The sequence below is a fragment of the Sinocyclocheilus anshuiensis genome, unplaced genomic scaffold, assembly GCF_001515605.1.
Source record: "Sinocyclocheilus anshuiensis isolate Anshui unplaced genomic scaffold, SAMN03320099.WGS_v1.1 scaffold54, whole genome shotgun sequence".
In the NCBI taxonomy this organism is placed as follows: domain Eukaryota; kingdom Metazoa; phylum Chordata; class Actinopteri; order Cypriniformes; family Cyprinidae; genus Sinocyclocheilus; species Sinocyclocheilus anshuiensis.
In genome coordinates, this window is record NW_015547654.1 from 46474 (window position 1) to 60246 (window position 13773).

A 13773-nucleotide genomic window follows, 5' to 3' on the forward strand; every position below is an offset into this window, starting at 1 on the left:
CTAAACTTGTAGATAAACATAATCTACCATTTGGTCAGTAAGGTTTATTTATTGATTTTTTTTTTCAAGAAATTGATACTTTTATTCAGCAAACACATTTATAAGGTTACAAAATATTTCTATGTAAATAAATGCTGTTCTTTGGAACTTTTTATTCATCAAGAATGCTGAAAACAAATTATAGTTTCCGACAAATGTTTTCAACATTGGTAATAAGAAATGTAAGAAATGATTTCTGAAGGATCATGTGGCACTGAAGACTGGAGTAACTTCTTAACGGTAGTGTAGTTTTCTCAGAGAGAACAAAAACAACAACAACAATTTGGCATTGATAATACATAATGGCCTTTAAACGCAACCCAGCGACACACCTTCCTAAAATTAAAAAAAAAAAAAAATCACTTGCCCTAAAACACAAAACACAATGTGCCATGTAACACAACACAATGTCTCCTTAATCACAAACCAACGTTGTGGCTTCAAACCAAACACAGCAAAGTGCAAGGTCCTCAATCACAACACAAGTAACAATGTGCCCTCAAATACAAAACATGCTTTTAATCACATCAAAACACAACAGTGGGCACACAAACACAATGAAACACAACTGTCCTTAAACACTTAGATGTCCTTTAATGTCCTTAAACAGAACATGCTCACAGAAACAATACTGTTTGTTGCACTTTGTTGTGTTGTTGTTTTGAGGCCAGTGTTATGCTGTGTCTGACAGCATGTGCTGTTGTGTTTGATCACACTTTGTTGTTTTTTGATGCTGCAATCACAGCACAAACAATGCACCTTCCAACTCAATCACATCAGAGATGCACCATCCAAATAAACTGCAAATATTTTATATCAGACACAGGTCTATTAATAATAAATGAAGTATATACAATTCACTCCCTCCTCCAGTCTCCTCTGTGATATAAAGCAGCCGTGTGGCTTGACCATCTCAGTTGAAGGTTAAAGCGGACATAGACTATCTGCTGAGCTGGTGCTTTTTCAACTCCTATACAGACGGTCCCATGAGGAGGCCGAGCTCTGCCAGTAGACACAAACCGCCTTAGTAGAGAGACAGAGTACAGAAACATAGAGGGAGAAAACTGGGACTGGAAAAACTCACTTAGAGGCTGAGTCAAGGAATAATAATGCATTAAAGAAACACAAACGAGGCTAGGAGGAAACAGTATAGGGAAGCTGTAGGGAAGAATTGTTTTAGGAAAGACAAGGTTGTCTATCAAACTGAATGTTTCCTCTCCAGCTGGTGAACTTCACAGACTTATGCCTTTGTTTTCCGTTACATGCTAACCTAATTATGCCTGTCCTTTCTTCATTTGTCAAGGTCGTACTACTCCGATGGCTCTTTTCACACTTCACGTAGTTGTGGAAGAATATTTATCTGAATTGCCTAATACATTAATTTTCTTGCTTGAGCAGAAGTGATTTCCCTCTGGTGCTTCGCCGGTTGAGTGAAATTAGGCTGCCGTTGGGATGTTGGTTTTACTTCACTGAATCAATAGCTGCGTTTTTACTTATCTGAGCTCTGCGCCGCCAGCCGAGGTGTTTCAACATTTTTGTACACTGGAGAGCTGACCATGGAAATCATTTCCATGGGTATGTTTTATATAAAGCAGCTCTGTGTCAACAGCTCCTGACCTCAAAGAGCCTATGTGTGAGTTTCTATGCAGTCCTTTCATACCGTTAAGAATCCAAGTGGACACGCACATGCACACAAATACACACTGTCTCACATTCTTGCCATGAATTCCTGTTAGCCACTGACCAGGCGATGATTATTCAAAAGACTTAAGCATGACAGCACTCTTGAGGGTATGGAGCAAGTACTCTGACATCATGGGGCATGACTGTTGCAGACTGTTAGTGGTGTAGTAGCTCCCTCTACTGGTCATGTGCTGCTGAAGCACTCTGTGAAAAAAGTGTAGCACTCAATGAAAAAAAAGTTTTTAAAATGTGATTGAATTTTGGTCATAATTGTAACCAGCATAGCTACATAATTGAAATTTGCACAGTTGATCGATAAGATCCAACTGGAACTTGAAAACACTAAAGTTTGTTGCTTCACATTAAGTGAAGCAAAGTCAATGCATTAAATTGTAGTGTATTGTTAAAAAGTGTTAAAAAGCAATGCATGGTATTATTTATTGCATGTTAGGTATCCATAATTAATCATTTATTTTGCCTGGATTGGTGCATATATTGTTTTACTTATTGCATTTATTAATGGTGTATTCATGGTTTGCTTTATATTTTCAATAGGAGTCTTCTATTCCCAATAAACTACACTTGTAGATAGACATAAACTACTGTTCAAATTTTAAGGTCAGTAAGATAATATTTTTCATAAATTAATACTTTTAATCAGCAAGGACATCTATAAGGTTACAAAATATTTCTATATAAATAAATGTTGCTATCTTGAACTTTCTATTAATCAGGAATCCTGAAAACAATGTATATCACAGTTTCCAAAAAAATACAAAGATGCATAACTGTTTTCAACATTGATAATAATAAGAAACGCTTCTTGAACAGCAATTTAGCATTTTAGAATGATTTCTGAATACACCATGAATAAATGCATTAAATAACACAATATATTTCTTTGTTTTTACGGTACTTTCTTATCCTTCACTTAATATAGCAGTACTTTGAAATCTGCGATTTTATAATCACTTACAGTATATGTTCAGAAATTAGGCTTTGCTGTTTTTTCCGCAGTTGTACCACTTACATATGTACAAGTGTGCAAGCATATGAACGAGCAATATTATTTAAAAAAATTATTTCTTGAACAGCAATCTGAAAAACACAGATTGGCAATCTTAGCAATCTAAAAACACATCTTTATTTGACCCTAACACTAGCACTCTCTATTCTAATTCTATTCTTAAAAAACTTGCCCCTTTTAGACTTGCACTCTGTTCATTTACTAACTGCTTGTTTTCTGAAAAAAAAAACTAACACTAGCTTCTCTAATTTTTTTGTATTCTATCTATTTGTTTTCTTTTTATTTATTATGCAATTAACAAAAGCAAAAAAGGCCTCTAACATTAGCTTGCTCTATTCTTTTTCTATTCTATCTGTTTTCTTTTTATTTATTATATAATTAAAAATACCTTGCTACGTTTACTGCATTAAGCTAACTGAGACTTGTTATAGCACTTGCATATCATTGCTCTTTTGTTGATTTTGATTGCTTCCATTGTCCTCATTTGTAAGTCGATTTGGATAAAAGCATCTGCTAAATGACTAAATGTTTACTTGACCTCTCAGGGTCAACTGTCTGTCAATTCTAAGAACGTTAATTTCCTGGTTAAGGGAAATAACTTTCTTACTGTACAATTCTACACCGAGCTTGTAGTCAAATGAAAAATTGTGTTTTTGATTGGTCCAGATGCTACACTGATCATGTGACTATTTACGCCAGCCATGTAAACGTTTTTTTCAAGACAGTCTGCACTTTCGTTTGTAGTTGACAACTGCGTAAAATACATCAACAGCCCATTCAATCTGTAGACCAGGGGTCACCAAACTTGTTCCTGGAGGGCCGGTGTCCTGCAGAGTTTAGCTCCGACCCGAATCAAACACACCTGAACCAGCTAATCAAGGTCTTGTTTGGTATACTTGAAACTTCAAGGCAGGCGTGTTGAGGCAAGTTGGAGCTAAACTCTGCAGGACAGCGGCCCCCCAGGACCGAGTGTGGTGACCCCTGCTGTAGACCAAATTACACTCTCAGAAAAAAAGGTACAAAAGCTGTCACTGCGGTGCTATATTTTCAAAAGGTACACCTTTTGTCAGTGTTTTGGACTTGTTTTTTCTTGTGTTACCCGTCTTTGTTCCTGGTTTTCCATATATGGTCTTTTTCCTGTTCTCGGTTAGTTTAATGATGATTCCTGGCACCTGTGTTTGTTAATTATCCTGTGTATTTAAGTTCCTGTTTGTTCCTTCCTTGCTGTCGGGTCAACTCGTTGAGTTCGTGCGTTTGCTTCAGTTTCTATGTTGGCATCTCCCCTCTGTTTCGTCAATACAGACTGTTTGAGCTATTTCATGCCTCCTGCGTGCTACCTGCATATACACATCGTGACACCTTTGTACCTTATTTACATTTATATATTAGTACCTAAATGGTACATATTTTTAGTTTTTGAAAATGTACCGGCCCAGTTAAAGCTTTTGTACCTTGTTTTTCTGAGAGTGTATGGTCCCAAATGTAACCTATGAGATTAAATAGGTTTTAAAAGAACAGTGCAAGTCATTGGTTCCGAAATGACACCGCAAACAGGCAATGTGCCTCAGCTTTAATGACCAAACATGATGAGTCATATCTGTGTATTAAGCCCCATGTCTAAGCCCTGCTGACAGGACCATGAGAGGAAACAAGAGCCACGTTTGAGTCATAAATGAATGCAATATAATACATGACGATTTGTAATGGATACTTTTGTTAATCCTTCACACTTGCTCATAACCACCACAGGGAGTAAAGCACATGTCGTGCATTAAATGCGTGCAAAAGCAGTGTGTGTGTATTTGCAGTCTTCTCCCAGTGTTCTGCTTTGCATGCTTTGTGTCTCTCAGAAAGGGTTTTTAATGTTCAGCTATGTGTTTCTCTCAGCTCATGCCTCACTGGATGTTTAAGATGTTCTGTATTTTGCTTTAAACCTTAACAATGGGTTTTCCACAGATTTTCCTAATGTAATTGTCATAATGGGTTCAGAAAGGAATATTTGGACCCTGACTGTGTGTTTCTGTCTCCCTGACATCAAAGTTTTTAAATCTTTTCAGACGGTATCAGAAACTGCAGAAGATTATGAAGCCCTGGTAAGCCCCGCCCCTCGAGCTGGATAACCCCCCTGTCACTTACCCTCTAATCTCCGGGCCGAGTCTCTGCATGATCAGGCTCTGGCCTCAGTGTTCAAAACCAATCAAAGCGATGGGAACACTTGGCAACTGCTGCAGTCACTACACCATTTTTTCTGATGATTTTATGGTTTTATTTGGATATTATTTCCATGTAACCAAATCATCTTTCTTTCTTTTGCATGTGGTATTGGGCAACATTGGTGCTTTAGGGGGAACTTTGCACTAACCTTTGGGAAACTTTTTTTCTTCCATTTATCGACAAGATTATGTGCTCACATTACTATGATTATAACCCCCACCATTCCTCTTAAAGTTGATCAAAACCCTGCTTGTTGCTTAAAGTCCTGTTGCCCAGGATCCCTCTAAAATGGTTGGTTGTCATAAACAACCAGTGACCTCAGCTAAACTCATGTCACATTTCATGTACATTACATTTACTCAACATTCAATATCCCTTTGTGAGATTTCATCATCTCTCAATGTCACCATGGTAATTATTTGTAGGGTTTTGCCCAATTCCAGCTGCAAATATTTCCTGCTCCCAAGTGGTACATTTATGAGTTGCAACTAATGTCTTTTATTATGAGGTCTAACTTGCGCTGTATTAACTCCCTGCTACCCTCAAATACTCAACACTAAGCTCAATGCAGGCAACTTTATTATGTCTTTTCTGTTTCATATCTAGGGCTCTGCCTTTTATGTTCTTTAGAAAATGTTATTATTTGTATTTATGTTTTTGTAACTCGAGACGTCTTGGCCTGAAGTGGTTTTTTTTTTTATTTATTAAATGTAAAATTGTAATCTATTTTGTTTTTTTTGCTCAAAAGCTGTATTTTTTGTTATGTTGTAAGTTTTACCTTTCGTTCCACCTGTATTTTTATGATGAGAATAATGAAAAGGCATGAACTGAGGTATTTGTGACGATAGGGGGCAGTGTTATTCATTTTAAAGCCAAAAATCTTAACCTAGAAAGCTGTCGCACATACTGAGGATTTGGAAATTAGATTTTATAGACGCTAGCTGATTTAATTGAGGTCTGATTTACTCAAAACTCTGGAGTAATTAAGTCGTATTACTTAAAGGAATATTTGAGTTTTAATACAAATTACCCTATTATCGACAGCATCAGTGACATGCTTGTATTATAGTAGCTTTGCCCAGTAGAGTTACTTTTTCCCCCCATCAAGTTAAGGTACAAAATTATTTTCTGTGCAATCACAGCATGCTGTTTATTGAAATTAAACATCATTTACTTACTCCCATGTTGTTCCAAAATTGGATGACTTTTGTTTTGTGGAACATAAAAAAAAAGATATTTTACAGAATTGTGTTCACCACTGTTCTTATTGTTAGCTGAAACTAGTCTACAACTAATACAAATTTTGTTATTTGAAAGCTGTAATCAAATTTAAACATTAGGAAAACTTAATAATAGAAATGTTGCTTTGAAAATAAACGGAAATAAGTTGAATTACTAAAATTACTATAACTAAAACTGCAATTAAAGCAAATTAAAGCTGTATAGAAATATTTAAAACTACCAAAAACTAATAAAAATGCCCAAAGCACAAAAATAAAACAAAATATAAAAAAGCTATCTATTAATAAAATGTATTAATAAAATTAAAGCATAAAAATAAAATATTACAAGTAAATAAATAGTGCTAAAATTGCACTTCTACAATAACAATAAAACTTGCTTGACTTGATTCGACACTGTTCCACAAAAGTCAAGTCATACAGATTTAGAGCAATATGAGGGATTAAATTATCACAATTCATTTTCATTTTTGGGCGTAATATGCCTTTAACTTGTATTTGACCTAAATATTCCTTTGAAGACTATAGCGTATTTTGTTGTATGTTCAGCCATCATAACTGTAATGTCCCAAAAACAAACTGCTGCATGATACCACTGATCATTTCTGCCCGTGTAATTCCACTGCTGCCAAACTCTCTGGCATTCACTGCTCTTCTGAAGGACAGGAACATCAGCTGGACTGACTCCATGTCCTCCTGTTCTTCAGCTGCACCAGTACTTGATTCTTCTCGCTTGCTATCACTCTGTAAAGCTGAGGCTTAGCTGTTCTTTCAGTGCAGGTGAGCGGTAGAGACGTGGCTAGTGGCTGTTGTCTTTTTTTTTTTAGCTTTGGTGACCTGCTCTCCTTTACACTGACGGCCTTCGTGGAGCTCATGGACCATGGCATTGTCTCCTGGGACACCTTCTCTGTGGCCTTTATCAAGAAGGTGCGTCCACATGGGTATCGGTGGAAGTCTTTTCAGAAGTTGCCAGTTTCCATGAAATGGAAAGGGTATCAAATAGATTGCTGCAGGGATGATGTGTTTTTGTAGGTGCACTTGGACTTTGACATCACACTGGTTCCCTCAGAATACAAGTTCTGTGACCAACAAAAATGTATGATTCTTACACATTTTTGTCATCATGATAATCTTCAAAAATTAACACAGCCTTGAATTTTGAAGCCTAAAAACAAATGACAGAAGTAAAAAGCTAGACTTAAGCTGTAAAAGAGCTACACCAGGGGCACAAGACTATAATGTCACTACTACCATTGAGTTCTGACATCTCTTTGTCTTTATTTAAATACATTTTCCCTGAAAGTTTGATGAAAGAGTGTGATTATGAACACAGCAATGCTGTAAAAGTGACTAGTAAGTAGATGAATTTACTAGTTCAGTTGTCCCAGACAACTTCGGTAGTCCCATTTAGCCACTTGTTCAAGACAAGTAAAATCTTTAAAAGTATTACTGATATATTTTATGTTGTAGAATAAAGTATGAAAGTATCTTGAGCTTGTGTTAACCACAGACCTTTTTTCAGGCATTTAACCAAAATCACATTTAAAAACCAATTGACTTTGGGACAATGGAGCCAGAAGTGCTAAAATGCTCATTTCTGCATTTTACATTATCCCTGCAGCACTCATTTACAAATGTATTTATTTTTATGGTATGTAAAGAGGAAAATGTTTTAAAAGCTTTTAATAATACATGCACATATAAATTACATACAGATGTTAAAGGGTTGTGACTAAGTTGATGCTTCTGAAGAAAAAAAACAGTTTGATCATTAAAAATGGGTATTTAAAAATCTCACAATACACTGAACTGCACCGTGTTCATATTCTATTTTGATGGCACTCTAGATTTTAAACATTCAGTGTCCAGATTTCTGTGCAAGCTTTTTAACCAATCAAAGCCCCTCTCACTTCATCCTCAGATTGCCAGTTATGTGTGTAAATCTGCCATGGACACTGCTGTACTCCAGAGGTCTCTAGCCATCCTGGAATCAATGGTGCTCAACAGTCAAGATCTCTACCAGAAGGTGGCTCAAGAAATCACTATTGGCCAGCTCATCCCCCATCTGCAAGGGTATGGACAATTGATAGCTCTTTGCAATTGGAGTTATCAAATTGAGATTATTTAAAGGAAAAGTTGAGCCAAAAATAAAAAATGTCACTTATTTATCCATATGGCATTTTAAACTTCTATTGCTTTTTATTTTTTGTGGAACGCAAATTTAATACATTTTGAAGAATGTCCATGCTGCTTTTCTCAATATAAAGAAAGCATATAGTGACTGCCAGAATCCAAAAATTACAAAAATGCACCACATTATTGGACCATATAGCCGATGCAGCCAAGTGTGAATATGTACTTCTGGGCATCAAGCTTTAGGTGCTTAACAAACCTTAGTAACTATATGCTTTTGTTGTAAATGATGACAATTTTTGGTGAGCTTTACCTTTAATTGCCACTCTTAGTTTTTGTTTTTTTCCTCTCTGGGAACAGGACGGATCAGGACATTCAGACTTACACCATCGCAGTGATTAATGCGTTGTTCCTCAAAGCCCCTGAGGAGAAGAGACAGGTACAGCACACACACAAACCCATTTGCTGTTTTTTCCCCCCCATTTGTTTGTTGTTGTCTGGACTAAATAATGACACTGTGTCTTCATCAGGCAAGATGTGAGAAAATGTCAACTGAATCACTTCCATGTTTGCCTAAATTTTTTGTTCTAACAAGCTGTGACTGTCAATAGCATCACACAACATTTTAGGCATTCAGGCAATTCTGTCCATTCATGCAGCATTTTAGTATTAGTGGGAACATAAAAATGACTTGATGCTGGAAACTTAGGACTCAGAATGCAGATCAAGAAGTCCACTTTGTGAAAAATTATGCAAATATGTCACTTAATTTGGCATAATTTTGTATTTTGTACCTGTATGAGTGTCTATTTGTGTCTTTGTAAGCAAGCAATGTGTGAGTTTTTTAGCTCAGGTCATTTCCTTTCAGCCTCCACCCATATTTAATGCCTGTTATTCTTGATAGCCAATTGAGTGGAGTGGGTTAGACAACAATCTTTAAATGAGTGGTCACATTCACCGTTATTCTGCAAATTTCACTAGGCAAAATCCAGTCATTTTAATAGGAATCCATGCAATTACGACTATCACATAAGAGCAGAATCCGGATTTCGTAACAGGTTTAAGTTCGCACACATTTTCTGTGTTGTCCAAGAGAGAGCTTCCAAGGGAACTGTGTCTTATACATTGCTGACTTATTTTGTCTGAAAAGTTTCTCTGAAATAACATGGATGTAGTTTTGATAAACTTAAGTGAAGGGAAAATATAAAACTAGCTAGTATTATAAGCAAAATTAGCCATATTGCTAACTCCCCTTAGACTTAGCCACTGAATTATATCACCCCTCATTCCTTCAACCATGTGCCGCTCTACAAAGATATGTCAGAAAACCCGACGCCAGCAGAACCTGAACATGCTAAATGAATGACAGACAGCGAGTCGGAGAGAGTCTCCAAGTGTTTCGATTGGCTAACACATGCTAGCTGTTTACAGAGCCCAGGGCTGTGTGGTTTCTCAGGGCACCTATTTTTGTGATATCTGTCAGGTAGTTGGACATTTTATTGCGTGGTATTAAAAAATAGCTTACAACAGCTTTAAAGGGATAGTTCACCTAAAAATTTAAATTCTGTCATTAATTACTCACCCTCATGTCGTTTCAAACCCTTAAGACCTTCGTTCATCTTCGGAACACAAATTAAGATATTTTTGATGGAATCTGAGAGCTGTCTGACCCTGCATAGACAGCAATACAACTGAAATGTTCCCAAGTCCAGAGACGTAGCAAGGAGATCTGTAAAATAATCCATGTGACATCAGGGGTTCAACCGTAATTTTACGAAGCTACGAGAATACTTTTTGTGCGCAAAAGAAAAAAAAAACGACTTTATTCAACAATTCGTCTCCTCCGCATCACCCTGTAGCGCCATTTTGGAGAGTATCCGCTGGACGTAAACAGCGTATGCTGTTCTGTGTCAGCTGTGTCATGCCGGATCTGTTTCCTATGTTGTTATGATTTGATCTGAACGAAAACAGTGTATCCATGTGACGCAGCTGACACAGAACAGCATACACTGTTTACATCCAGCAGATACTCTCCAAAATGGCGCTACAGGGTGACACGGAGGAGACGAATTGTTGAATAAAGTCGTTTTTTTTTTTCTTTTGCGCACAAAAAGTATTCTCGTAGCTTCGTAAAATTACAGTTGAACCCCTGATGTCACATGGATTATTTTACAGATCTCCTTGCTACGTCTCTGGACTTGGGAACATTTCAGTTGTATTGCTGTCTATGCAGGGTCAGACAGCTCTCAGATTCCATCAAAATATCTTAATTTGTGTTCCGAAGATGAACGAAGGTCTTACGGGTTTGAAACGACATGAGGGTGAGTAATTAATGACAGAATTTTCATTTTTGGGTGAACTAACCCTTTAAGTAAGAGAGAGTGACTTCAGAGTCACAGGGGGCTTGTGTAACTGCCTCATATCCTAAATGTCGATTTACAGTTTCTTCAGGTCTGTTTTGCTGACCTCTCATTTCTGTTCTACTAACAAAATGCCTCTGCTTTCTCTCGCTGCTTTTCTCTTCTCTTTTTCTGTCTCATTCTCTCATTATTTCTTCCCCTCGCTGTGCTCGTAATGGTAGTTTGATGAGGACAATGTGAACATCCTTGATTGTCCTCTTACAGTAAGTGCTCTCTAGTTGAGGTAAAGCCTCTGTAGGTGATTTAACTGCTATTTGACTGAGATGTTTCATATGTTTGTAGAGCTACACCTTTTGAAGAGGTTATTGAATATGTGTGTGTGAGTCTGTGAGAACTAAGGTGACTCAGTGTTTTGTTTGATTGTAGGAGATGGCTCACATTCTAGCACAGAAGCAGCTGCGCTCAATCATCCTCAGTGTAAGTGCACAGTATACATATTACGAAAATAGTACGAGTAGTATGGAAGTTTGCCAGTCTGAACATAAACATCTCTCTCTGGTATTGCTCTCATGTAATTGATGCAGAAAATATCATTTTCTTCAAGTCCCGGGAAAGTAGTAGGTAGTAGTAGTGTTATTATTTGCGTAGCTTCTTTCATACATAAAATGCAGGTCAAAGTGTTGAATATAAAACAAAAGAGATGTTTTAGAAAAGGAAAGTAATATCTCCACAGCAGTGCAATGTTCTCCATCTGTCTAAAATTCTCTTTCTTGTTTTTCAGAATGTGATCAGGAGTAACAAACCCATAAATGATGAAATGGCCCACCAGTTATATGTACTACAAGTTTTGACCTTTAACCTTTTGGAGGACCGCATGATGACAAAGATGGATCCTCAAGACCAGGTAAACCTCTGTCTACAGCTGTAATAACTGTTCAACTGTTCGGTCCTACTTATTATACAGCTGCTTGGCCAATAAATTAATGGACATTAAATATTGATTTCAGTTTAATTATTTTATTGGTCACACTTTATTTTAAGGTCCAATTCTCGCTATTAACTAACTATGACTTTTGCCTCAATAAACTCCTAATTTGCTTCTTATTAATAGTAAGGTAGTTGTTAATTTTGGGTATCGGGTAGGATTAGGGATGTAGAATATGGTCATGCAGTATATGTGCTTTATAAGTACTAATAAACAGCCACTATGTTAATCATAGGCATGCTAATAAGAGACTAGTTAATAGTGAGAATTGGTCCCTATACTAAAGTGTTACCATTTTATTACTTTGAGAAAGAAAGAGTGATATGAGAAACATGTAGCTATTGTTGGCCTATTGTTTTGATTGAGAGATCAGAAACAAGCTGTGTAATAATAAGTACCTGTGTTTGTATAGGCTCAGAGGGACATCATCTTCGAGCTACGCAGGATCGCTTTTGATGTTGAGTGTGAGTCTAACAACAGTGGCAGCTTTGAGAAGCGCAAGTCCATGTACACCAGAGACTACAAAAAGCTGGGCTTCATCGTAAGTTTTCATACAAGACATTGCAATACATACACACCCACATACAGTGGGTACGGAAAGTATTCAGACCCCCTTAAATTTTTCACTCTTTGTTACAGTATATATATATATATATATATATATATATATATATAAACAGTAATTATGATGATTTTCATGACTAACAGTCAAAAGTAGGGATGCACCGATGTATCGGCTGCCGATATTTATCGGCCGATTTTTGATTATTTTAAAGCCATCGGCATATCGGAAATAGCATGAAAAGGGCCGATACCGATGGTTTATTAGTTAACTGCATGGAGACAACGAGTTGCATGTCTGTTGCATAATCCAACGTTTTTATCTGGGCAAAATAATTAAATACTTACCAAAACAAAATAAAATCTGTAGAAAATATAGTTTGTATGACGGCATAGTACGGCCATATGCAAACGTGACGCTGATGCATCCGAGTGAAATGCCGCTCTCAGCTGTAAATGAATCATAGGTAAGTCGCAATGGCAATGCACCGGCATTAGAGTTTATCCGAGGATATGTCAAGTGAACGGAGAAAACTGAATAAAACTATATAGGCTACATAAAAAGGAATATATAGGCCTATACACAAAATATATTTCACTTAAATCATTAACAGATTAACAAAACGAAAGAAAAAAAATTGTGCTGAGTTTCGGATAATTGTAACGCGCGTCAAAGTTCACGGAAAAAAAACGAGACAGCAGAAAGCAGTTTTCTTTATTTTACAAAAGCTTTACAGTTTTGAATGATGTTTTGCTTCTATCTGTATGACAAACCAGCAGTGGTATAACCATAAATTACAGAGTAACAGTTGGGAAAACAATGCAGTGATCACATCGGTGCCTCACACGCACATACAACAAATTTTTGCTAATTTGACATCACAGCCTGTTCATTATCAAATTAAAATACAGTTAAAGAAACAAAAAGTTACACTGCTCAATTTAAATAGTCCGTAGTACAGTCTGTGCCATTCAGTGTGACCAGCGCCTCACTGCTGATATAGCCTATATGTGAAGGACGATGTTTTACGTCGATAATGCAAGTGAAGAACAAAGCCTATAGTTCACATAATAAATAATAGGTTAGCATCCAGATACTTCGCAAATATGGAAACATTTGGATTCGTGCAGAATGAGAGAGGTAGGCTTCAGTTTCGTATTTAAATTAATTTGTTTTGGCTTGACGCTTATATTTAGCCTAAATACAACTTTAGAGGATTTGTTGTGGAGAGAAGGGAACTAAAATAGCCTAATTGTGTTTGTAATTTTGTTTTTATTTACTATTTTTTTAGCCTACATTATTTCTGAATACAGCCTACTAATTTAGGCAGTTTTTTTCCTCTCAAAATTAATGCTTATAGGAGTAGCGTTTTTTTTTTTATCCATGGTGAAACATTTTTAAATATCTTGAAAAAAAAATTATTTAATGTTTTTATTGCGTTGGCAGTTTTTTCTTTTGTTTAATACATTTGGTCTTTGGTAAATCTAGAAAAGATGATGCTGTATTGGCTATGACTAAGTGAGATCATT

At 36.5% G+C, this 13773-nt stretch overlaps 1 protein-coding gene across 5 annotated transcripts in view; it reads left to right on the forward strand.

The window, feature by feature from the left end:
- Positions 1-13773, forward strand: part of LOC107702083 (engulfment and cell motility protein 1) — a 74209-nt gene that overhangs the window by 13914 nt on the left and 46522 nt on the right. For 2 of the 5 annotated variants that reach the window (XM_016504277.1, XM_016504278.1), the window contains 8 exons: positions 4807-4842; positions 7032-7131; positions 8126-8277; positions 8698-8776; positions 10919-10960; positions 11124-11174; positions 11479-11601; positions 12095-12223. In XM_016504277.1, the coding sequence (XP_016359763.1) occupies positions 4807-4842; positions 7032-7131; positions 8126-8277; positions 8698-8776; positions 10919-10960; positions 11124-11174; positions 11479-11601; positions 12095-12223 (712 nt within the window). The remainder of the gene's footprint in view (positions 1-4806; positions 4843-7031; positions 7132-8125; positions 8278-8697; positions 8777-10918; positions 10961-11123; positions 11175-11478; positions 11602-12094; positions 12224-13773) is intronic. The other 3 variants (XM_016504280.1, XM_016504279.1, XM_016504281.1) reach the window with 3 other exon arrangements.